The sequence below is a fragment of the Thunnus thynnus genome, chromosome 5 (genome assembly GCF_963924715.1).
Source record: "Thunnus thynnus chromosome 5, fThuThy2.1, whole genome shotgun sequence".
In the NCBI taxonomy this organism is placed as follows: Eukaryota; Metazoa; Chordata; class Actinopteri; order Scombriformes; family Scombridae; genus Thunnus; species Thunnus thynnus.
This window is the reverse complement of record NC_089521.1, coordinates 8,253,651-8,264,616: the sequence shown is the minus strand read 5'-3', so window position 1 is coordinate 8,264,616 and position 10,966 is coordinate 8,253,651. Positions and strand designations below refer to the sequence as shown.

Genomic DNA, 10,966 nt, shown 5'->3' with positions numbered 1-10,966 from the left:
GGTCCGCGCTACAGCCAATCAGAGCAGATCATCCCGCTGAGGGACAAACAGGAAATAACCCGAGTTTCAAAGTCCTCGGATATCTGGTTTTTGTTTTTTATTCATGTTTTAAGTTGAAATCAGACAGTCACTTTCTACCCCTCATTTTCTAAATATTATTTATCTGAGCAGTGAGTTATAAGCAGAGCAGAGAGGTATAAGCAAATTTAAATGTGAAGCTATGTGACCATGTGCATATACATATATATGGGTATAAGTAGGAATACTTTTGTAGGATACCATTTTTGTTGTTTTGTGTTTGTTTGTTTATTTGTAACTATTATTATTATTATTATTTTCTTTTATTCTTCTTTTCAATTCCCTTGGCTCTTAATGTTAAAAACTGGAATGCGATGGAAAGCTAGTCATGCTGTGTAATATGTACAACTGTACAAAGTCCTTGTTCCAAATTAAAATGAAAGGAAAAGAAAAAAGAAATTAGTGAGTCAGTTACTTCCCCTGGATAGCTGTATCAGATTAAACATCTTGTATTGACGTATATGTGGAACAAAATGAGCCTCACAAACTAGTCCGGGAAATTTAACAACAGATCAATCTCTTCAGAGAGAACAAGGGACAAACAGATCAATAACTGATACAGAGGGCATGTCATCTCTCCTCCTTCTTCTTCTGTGTTCAGTTTTTGTGCTCCACATATCTGGAACAAACTCCCAGAGAACTGCAGGTCTGCTGCAACTCTCAGTTCTTTTAAGTAAGGGCTGAAGACTTTTCTGTTTGCCGCTGCCTTTTATTAAATAAAATCTAAGGCTTTTGATTAATATCTTATACTACACTGTAACTTTTATTCTCCTGTTTAATCTATGCTATTCTATTTTAGCTTATTTTTATTTCCAATTTAACACTTTTTAATTGTATTTAAATGTCTTTTATATATTGTTGTGTTGCTTTTACATTCTGTCCTGATGCCTTGCATGTTTTATGTAAAGCACTTTGAATTGCCTTGTTGAAATGTGCTATACAAATAAACTTGCCTTGCCTTTTGTCAGCAAAAAAGGCCTGGTGCCCTCAGGTATTTTCGTCCACCACTGACTGACTGGAGCTATACAAAAGCCACTCAATAATATGCTGTCACAGCCATCATTCAAAGCGTCTACTACTACAGCAATAATCACACAGCTATACACTCTCTTACTATTCACCATTCCCTACATGTGTCAGATAATATGAAGGACTTTCTGTACATTTCATCAGTTTACTAGACTTCAGGAAATTACTCAATATTAGGAGATTTAATCAAATAAATCAAAAGCTGTCTACTGTCTAATTTTGAACTGAACAGTCTTATTTTTACCAGTATTATTGGGAAGTTTATCTGAATTCCCTTTTTGTAAAATGACTCCCCTGTGGCTCTGGTAGGGACATGTAGTTCTGTGTGAACTTGCTGAACAACAGCAGAAACAACAGTTAAGACAGAACCAGTTTTCAAACCCACACTGAACTTTTGTTGTGTACCTCATTTCTTTTCAAACACTACTGAAGAGAATAGCAACATAAGCTTACTGAATCTTATTTTATCATAGCAACATCTCTCTTCATCTCTGCATTGAATATCATTGATTATTACTGTCCTGTTCTGCTTGTGTTGTGCTGCTTTTTATTTATTCTTCAGTGTAAATGTTAACAGGGCGTTGCTGTAAAAGAGCATGTTTGCTCAGCGAGACTGTGTTTGTGTGTTTTTAAAAAGGTTAAATAAATATAATTGTCTCCTCATGGAGAATTTGTATCCACTGACAGTAGTTTGGCAGTTTTTCAACTATACGATGTTGTTTTCCATGATGTGCATTGTTTAACCTCACTGACAAAAGCTGCAGCCTCTCATTAGGGTTAAACACATAGCAATGGAGCTTTCAGGAAGCTTTTCAGAACATATTAATTTTCTTTTTTCAGAAAACTGACTTTCTCTTTCTATGTTACTAGTGACTTTGTGCACACAGTGTGCAGAGCAAAGTGAATAAAACGTGACAGGAAGCCTGGGTTGTGGCTTATTTCCTCAACAGACAATAACTGTCACTGTTGTACATTAGATACGAAATCTCAATGGAGTTTGAGATCCTTTAGTTGAGTAAGAAGTATTTGATTTATTTATTGATTGGGACAGTGTGCAGTTTTAAACATTAAAGATGCACTGCACCGGAGTTAGCTCGAAGCTAATTTGCATCCGTAGTCCCCCACAATCAAAACATCAAACCAACAGTACTACAATGTAAATATACTACGTTACAATTAAACATTCTACATTTAAAATATAGCTGAAGTAAGAGTACACAAGTGTTATGAGAAACATTTCATGTATTAAAAGAAAAGTACTCATTATACAGACAGGATGGCCTGTGTCAGTGTTATATTACTATGTTAAGTAGCTGGTCAGGGTGGAGATCATTTTAACTATATATACATATATATCATATTTACTATATCAATATGTAATATGACAGTAACTGTAAATGTTGTTATGTTTGTAGTATGTAGTCAAGTAAAGTACAAATACCTCAAGTACAGTTCCTGAGTAAATGTACTTAGCTACTTAGCCACAACTGCTAATTTAAAGGGTTTATAAATTGTAACTAGTAAGTTTATTAATGATTGATACATAATTTACAAATGCCGTATGCTGTATCAATCAGATATAATCCATTCATAATTTGAGGTTGCCAGGTTGTTTTTAATAAACCATCAATCCTGCAGTTATAAATGTCAGTAAGTCATTCATCATGGGTCATTGGTAAGTTAGCAAGTCATCTGTATCTACAAATGTTAGTACATTAATAATAAGAAACAGCAAATTCTTCATACTAAAAACTTACAGTTATTGTTGCCAATAAATGGATTTGGGTCCAGATGTTTTGGCCAGAAGGTCAGAGGTCAAACAGTCAATAACAATTTACTTCAAGTCCTCCTATTTAGTTTTTATATGTAGTATTTACATTTAATAAATGGTTATAACACAGTATAATTCCTCACACTGTGTATCAAGCTCCTCCGCCCTCAGACACCCATGTATTTCTGGTCTTCCCAGCTGTATTGCGGCAGGCAGCAGCGAAACCGTCTCACGGGAGCCGGTGAAAGGAACTCATGAAAACTTAATGCGATGTGTCCTCATGAATTTTTAAGAGGCCCTCTCTCTTCCTATTGTGCCACTAATGTGCGGGATAGAAATATAAACAGGAGTGCTGATGTACGGCGCTGAGTGCAAACCTACCAGCAAAGGCAGAGCGTCATCGCCTGTCAGCCCCGTGAAGAACAACACACACTGACACCCGAACACACACGCATACACACGTCCAGTTACAGTGGCAGCTCTTGTCTGAATCATAAGTGAGCTGCTGTCACTTGAGGGCTGAGTAGGTAAGCAAAGTTTTGATTAAGGACTGAAGGCCCTCAGCAGGATTTTCTTGTGTTTGTGTGTGTGTGTGTGTGCGCAGAGGGGGGGGGCATTAACTGGTGTAGAGGAAACACAGGGCTATATGTTTTGTTTGTTTCTTTTAATTCATTTAAGAATATAATTTAGTCTTAAATTAATTCTTAATGGATTCATAACACTGTTAAGGATTGTAGAATTGTATGTTTCCCATTAGTAAGTGAGGAGTTACAACTCATTTTAATACTCATTTTGCTAGAAATGACTCATATGCAAATATAGTTCATGTTCTGTGTTGCACTTGGAGACCACAGATGTACTTTACTGGTTATATACACATGATAAACAGCAGGCTGCTTCATTGGCTGATTTAAAGTACTGTTGACTGCCAACTTCTTGTGTTCATGAAGAACAAACCTGCTCTGGTCCAACAGGCTAAAGTTGTGGATTTAAAACAGTTTTACAATTCACACATGAAAATTTAATTTCTGGTAGGTTAATTTTAGCACCATGCACTGTTCAAATAGCATGATTCAACCATGGTTTTAATGTGTCTCCTGGTGTGAGGGCAGTGTTAGATGTAACATGCTGACATTCATCAGGATTTCTAATCTATTTCTGTTTGCCCACCACTGGTATGTAGTTTTAAGGTAATTGGCACTGTGGTATTTCCATTTTCTGCTGCTTTATACTTCTACTCCACCACATTTCAGAGGGAAATATTGTACTTTCTTTGTACCTACTTTTTGCGTACTGTTTACTTTGCAGATGAATGTTTTACACACTGCAAAAATCTCCATTTTACCAAAAGTAAGACTGAGATTATTATTGATTCCAAAACTTTTATTTTCTTTCAAAAACAAGTGAAAATCACCCACCTGTTTCAACTGATGTCAACTTGTTTCATGAATGTCCTGCCTTCAGTAAAGTGTCATATTTCTTGAAGTTGATTTCTATTAGAAACAGATGGAAATAATCTAACCAGACTGGCTGATTTCATCACTTATTTCAAGAAAAGAAGACTTTTAGGACTCAGTAACTAATTACTAATTATATAGTCATATGGAGTTTTGCAGTACAAAACATATGATCATCATATAAAGTTAAAAATTACCTCTGCCTTGACCAGAGAACATTAAATTACTGCTTACATGTTAATACATAGGTAATGATAATCCAATAATATACTGAATAATACTGAAACATAATGAAAGGGGTCATTCTTTTCTAGTGAGTACTTTTGATACTGTAAGTAGATTTTTGTGATAACTTATTGTGATTACTTTTACTAGTAACAGAGCATGGTTACACTGTGGTACTGCTACTGCATTTCAGGAAATGATCTGAGTACTTCTTTGTCCACTGCCTGTAGTAACAAAAATCAGTAATCAGCCCAGAAAAAGGTGACATGTTTTAAGATGAGGAAGAAGAAATAGCTCATGACTCAGGTTGATCATGTTCCTCTTCTTACAATCATTGTTCCTTTGCGAGAAGCTCTGAGAACTGGAGTTTCCCTCCTTTGTGAGGCAGCCACAGGAGTGGAAACACACCAGCACTGCAGACACAAACTTCAGCTCTGCCTGGAGGCTTTACAGCTGTGCTACATTCCCGAGAGCTCAGTCAAATCTGCTGGACCAAAACAGCACGTCTGAACTCTCTTGTTTTCCACTACAAACCCCCCCACCCCCACCCACCCCCCCCTCCAGAAAACGTGCTAATAAAAGCACATGAAAGTCCACTGCTCGAGACGCGTAAACAGGAAATGCAGTCTTTGCATAAAAATACCTTCCTCCTACATTCACTGAAGCTGTGATGTGTTTCTCTGACAGAAAAGGGAAGGTCTTTGTTGTTTCTGAACAGTGACTACTATTGTAAATCTTGAACCAGCTATCAATAGTTCAACTCACCAGTTTGACAACACAGGCCAGGTCAGTGTGCTGATAAAAGCTAGATAAAAGCTGGACGTTGGCCTGTGTGCAGTAGATTACTAAACTGTAGAAATACTTGTATTTCTCACCCATTTTAAGTGAATGGCCTTTTATAATTTGTTGGATATTCTACAGTTTACCCATCAATCAGTAAACTACACATGGGAAGCAGTAAATGTAGCATTTAGTTCCACTTAATAATGTATGAATGTGTTCGTGTTTCAATCAGGTTTCAATGGAGAGTTAAGTTTCTCGTGTATGTGTGAAGACAGTTTCAGTTGCTTTTTCTCCCTGACACGACCACAGTCAAAGAAGAAACCATGAACTCCAGCTAATTGTGTCATGAAATAGTGAAATTTCAGGAGATTTAATCCAAAAATATCATGTGATCCACATCACAGTTGTTAGTTCTGACCTCTGTGCCTAAAAGTGAAACCAAACAGTTACTAAGTGCAAACAGCCATGTTTATATTCTGGTGAAACGCAGCCTGATTGTCACAGTTCCGCTATGACAGGCAACCTGCTGACACTGACTTGTGAGACATTGGAAACGCACACGTACACACACACTCGCTTGACAAATTCAAGTCTGCTTTGACAATGTTTTTTTATTTAATTTTTCTTCATTTCTCCTCTCTAATATTCAAGTACATGGATTCGCAGATCCAGGAAACACAATCAGTAGCAAATACTTTCAAAACATCATGTTCCCGCTTGAATCACAAACGATTCCACTTCACCCCCGAAATTCTCCCCCCGGGCTAAGACACATGGACCTCTTGTAAACATGATACAAATCAATCTTTGCTTTTTGATTACAAAAAGTAATCTGGTAGAAAAATATCTTTTCTTTTATAGGTATTTCTCTTCTTAGGAATATTTACATCGAGTACCTCACAGTATGATCTGATTTTAAAAAGTACATACTGTAAAATAAACACAAAAAAGGGTCTCAGAGGGGTAAAAGGCCTTTGGTTTTCATGAAAAATATGAAAACGACAACAAAAGAACCACAAAAAGTCTGTACACTGTCCTGTGTACAACAACAGTGATGACTGGATTGTTGATTGTTGGGCGTCTTGTAGCCAAGACTGTGGACACCAGCTTTTCCACAGGTCTCAGAAGGTTAATTCTTCAAAAAGTTCACAACAAAAACTGCGGCTACAATCAGGCGTCACTCCTGGGGACGGCAGACCCACACAACCTCCGCTGGGCAAAGTATCCCAGGACGATGAGCAGCATCTCTGAGGTGCTGCTGAGGGCCACGATGAAGGGTGCCTGGGATGCGAAGTCGGCCTCCGCCCGACGGAAGGACAGCTGCATGACGGCGAGAGCCAGCAAGCTGTTCTGGACGCCCACCTCGATGCTGACTGTCTTCCTCTGCGGTGGAGCCAGGCCCGCCAGCTTGCCCAGGACAGCCCCGACCACCAGCCCCAGCAAAGGCACCGTCACCCCGACTGCCACAATCTGGGGCTTCACGTTAGCCAGGATGGATGCGCCCATTTGGTAGGCCATGAAGATGCCACCAACGATGAGCACAAAGCTGAAGGGTCGTATGAGTGCCAGCAGGACGCGTGTGAGGGCGGGCAGCCGCAGCTTGACCAGCATGCCCAGCGAGATGGGGATGGCGATGAACAGGAGGGTGCCAAGGATCTTCACGAATGGCACGTGCAGGGCGGCGTGCACGCCCAGCAGTCGCCCATACAGAGCTGATGACAGAGGCATTGCTGCTGCTGCCACCACTGTGGACACCAGCGTCATGGAGATAGCCAGCGTCACATCTCCTCCAAGCAGCAGGCTGTACAGGTAGCCGCCCCCGCCGCCCGGGGCAGAGCAGGTGATCACCAGGCCCAGGGAGAGCGCTTTGGGCAGTGTGGCCAGCCGGGACACACAGTAGGCATAAAAGGGCATCACCAGGAACTGACCCAGCACCCCGAGGAGTAGTGGTACAGGGCTCCTCAGCAGACCCCGCAGCACCTCCACCTCCACCTTGCACCCGAAGGCACACTTGTTGACGAAGATGAGGGGCAGCAAGGCGAACAGCACCGGGTTCTCAGAGAAGTGGGACAGGCCACCAGACTGGGTGAGCCGGGTGGCCGGGTCATCGTTACCTGGCGCCACTCTGATGGAGTAATCTGTCCTCTCCTCGATAAGAACCGGTACTGAGTCCTGGTCCAGGTCCAGGAGCTGGATCTGCAGCTGGGCCCTGCCTGGGAACCCGGAGCGGATGCTGATAATGTAGCTTTTGGCTGGTCCTGCGTGTCCACTGTCTGTTACATTAAGTATTGAGAGAACCTCCGGGTCCAGGGAGCGGACTGTCACCGTCTGCTTCCAGCTCTGGCGGCCCTTCCTGCTGGCCGCTGCGCTCCGGTACTGGCTGGAGATTACAATCACGCCGTTGGTGTTTTCGGGAAACTCAAATTCCTGCGACGACCCGTCCCCGATTCTGATGTACCTGCTGCTGCTGCTGCTGCTGCTGGCGGCTGTCAGGTTGGTGTCGCTGCTGCTGTCGATAGTCAGGTTTCCGGTGGCCCACGCCCGGTCCGCTCCGCCGGTGATGAGGAGGAGACAGCAGAATGTAAATAGCGTCCTCATCGTATTGACGGACAGGGGGCGGAGGGGCGCCGCAGAGACACGCTTCTCCCCCGCCAGCGGCCTCCCCACACGGTTACACCGCCGCCCTGTTACACCACGACGGTAAACTTCTCATTGTAGTCTCCGGTATGAAACGACAGCATCGGCAGCCGGCTCCACATCTCGTCTGGTTCCCATTTTCTCGCTAGCTTTATACCGGAACCTAAACATCACCCCGCCCCGTCCTGTCTGAGCCCGGCTCACAGGAAACACTCACACAGGTCTCCGGCGGCTCCCCTTTATCTACTCGATGCTAAGATGTCCGTCTCTGCAAACCAAAGCCTCGCCCCGTCTTCCGTTTTTATTGTCTTCCTCGTTGATGAAGACTGAAAGCATCGTAGCTGCCGTTTGCTCGGAGCTGTTTCTGTAAAGCTCACCACTACACAGATCTCACTTCCGGTTATTAAATGCCAAAATAAACCTTATTTTACTTCTGGGAGAGACTGGACTCTTACATTGTTCACAATCTGAAATTCACCGTCAGAAAACTGACGTTTCAAATTTCACATGCAGTTTGTATTCTGTTTTATTGAGAGAACAGTTCACATCATATAGGCCACTATATCATAGCCTCCTTTTCTTTAAAATGAACACATTTTTCATTTTATCTTTTACACAGTGTTTTAGAAATTCATGTGTTATTCATACATTTTTTAAATTTAGTCAACCAGTTTCCCACACTGGGATCATTAATACATATTTCTCGATCATCTTATTATGTTGTTTCTCCAAAATGTCATGTATGGAGACATTAAGAATAAATACAGACAAAATATAAACGTCAAATAAGTGAAAGAAATAATCATGAAATAATTCGACACATTTATAAAACTCAGTTTATTAATATTACATGCATTTTTATCATTATTCAGCATCTTTTCACAACAATAGAGGGCTTTTTTATTTGGTTGCAAAAAGCGAGGAGGAAATAAGATTTCATAGGTCTATATTGTGCTGCGTTTTAAAGATTAATTGAATTATTTCACAATTTATGGTATTATATATATTTGTCTGTATTTGTTCGTATGATTATTCATACTGTCTTATGTTTGATTTGGCAGAATACGTTGTATCTCTTGTTACATACATTCAAACTCAGTACATCATTATTGTTTACTTGTCACATGCCTTTAATCAATTTTGAAACTGAATCCCTTCACTTCCTGTCTGGCTCTAGGTAACTCTGACTTACTTGACGTAATCCGTCATTAATCCAATCGGAGCGGCCCAAAGCGTCAGCTTTCCCGTCCCTCAGCCAATAAACAGGGGCGGTCACATGGGAGAGGGAACACAGAGGGGGCGGACGAGGGGGGGTGATAGGAATAATAGAGTTGCTAATAAAGCAGAGCTTGTTAAATTCAGGGGCACCACCGCAATGTGGTTCATCTCTCTTTCATCCTCACATTCAGTCTTCCATGGCTTGTACAAACATGGAAATTACATTGCTCCTCTCTATTGCCCACTTAATCCAGACTTTCACTCCCAGTTTCTGTGTCCCTGACCTTTAATCCCTGTAGTATCTTGTGACACTGATCCATTATGCTCATGTAGGAAAATCAACACAGTCACACTCCCTCAGCTCCAGTCTCCAGTTACAGCCTGGCTGCCAAGTAGACTATTGCTTATTTGTTATACACAAACAGCGGACACAACCGGGAAACCTGACACAATCTCGGCAATGTGGCATTAAAAGGGAACTCCATTCTGTCAGCATAACCCTGCGAGCATCCCTTTTTATAGTAACTGGTTCCTGCTGGGAGCTACTCACATATTCAAAAGCCATTTTCAATTCATAACCTCCAGTTTCCTTCCCAAGCAGAGGGTCAGTGAGGTTACTGGGTTGCTATTTTCCAGTGAGAACGCCACCCGGGCTTATCCTGGATACTAACCGCTTACGGTGTAAAAGTCAGTCCTGGGACGGCTTGTTCATCATCTATTGTGTTTTCATGAGTTGTGCGTCCTCCTTCTGTCACCACGGCTAAGTCAAGGCTTCCAGAAAAAGAAAAGGCGGGGGAGTCCTCAGTGGAAACACTCAGCGCACGCCAAGACAACCTGCTGGGGTGATCGCTCTGGCCTCTTCTTTGACATTTCGTGGAGCGACAGCCAGTTGTTATGGGGCTGCCAGGCACACACATCTCCTGCCTGGCATTTGTGCTACTCCAGTCCCCAGGCTTTCTAATTATTTACCCATGGTAAAATAATTTACCTCATGACTTATTTCATAAACAGAGAAGAGGAGAGGAAGTAGGAGATAGAAAGGGGCACAGAGAAAAAGTGAAGAAGAATGCAAAAAAGGCCTGTGGTTACATTCCTCCACAGCCCATCTTGACACATTCCCGAGTAATGACTTGAGTGAAAAATTACAGGAATTTTTTCTGTGCGTGATGGAAACTGTTTACCCAGAGAATGCAGCAGACTGTATTTGCTTTTGTGTGTGAACACACTGCATCTGGGTGAATATTCATGAACCAACTCAGAGCAGCGGTTATGATCTGCCTTGTGATGTGTTGCAAATAAGATCACAGGCAGCCATGATGACTAATCCAAGAGTATTGTCCCGAAATGCAAATTTATCACCGGTCCACACAATGTTTATCTTTGGCTGGACGGCCTGGTAACAGTGTGTCACAGCAGGGATGTAGCCAGGACTTTAGAAATGCTGAGGTCAGGAGCTCAAAGTCCACCAGTGGCTGCTTAAAACAGCGCTCAGACTGAACATGGAACATATTTTAGAGGCGGTGCAAGTGGAGGCCAATACAAAGATAAAAGTGGATGTGAATATACATGAATTCGCTTTCTGTGGCACAAATTGTGGCAAAGTGTCCATGCATAATAAAAATGTTTGTATGAAGAATTTGTGCTCATATTGCCCGAGGCTTCATGAGTCCACCTCATGAACATTGATAAGACATAAGAGGAATAATGAGAGAAATTGGACAAAGAACTGGAGATCCTGGTGAGTTCTGTGATCAGACAGATGTAAACG

General features: G+C 41.8%; 1 protein-coding gene across 1 annotated transcript; it reads right to left on the bottom strand.

Annotated features, from left to right (window-relative positions):
- Nucleotides 1–5,934: 5,934 nt before the first annotated feature.
- Nucleotides 5,935–8,362, bottom strand: slc10a3 (solute carrier family 10 member 3). The gene has a single exon (XM_067589004.1). It carries the CDS (start codon nt 7,939–7,941, stop codon nt 6,514–6,516), a length of 1,428 nt encoding a protein of 475 aa, XP_067445105.1. The 5' UTR covers nt 7,942–8,362; the 3' UTR covers nt 5,935–6,513.
- Between the last annotated feature and the right edge of the window lie 2,604 nt (nt 8,363–10,966).

Bases quoted from the DNA above. Each gene is read 5' to 3' on its own strand.
- slc10a3 (XM_067589004.1), bottom strand. From the start codon at position 7,941: ATGAGGACGCTATTTACATTCTGCTGTCTCCTCCTCATCACCGGCGGA.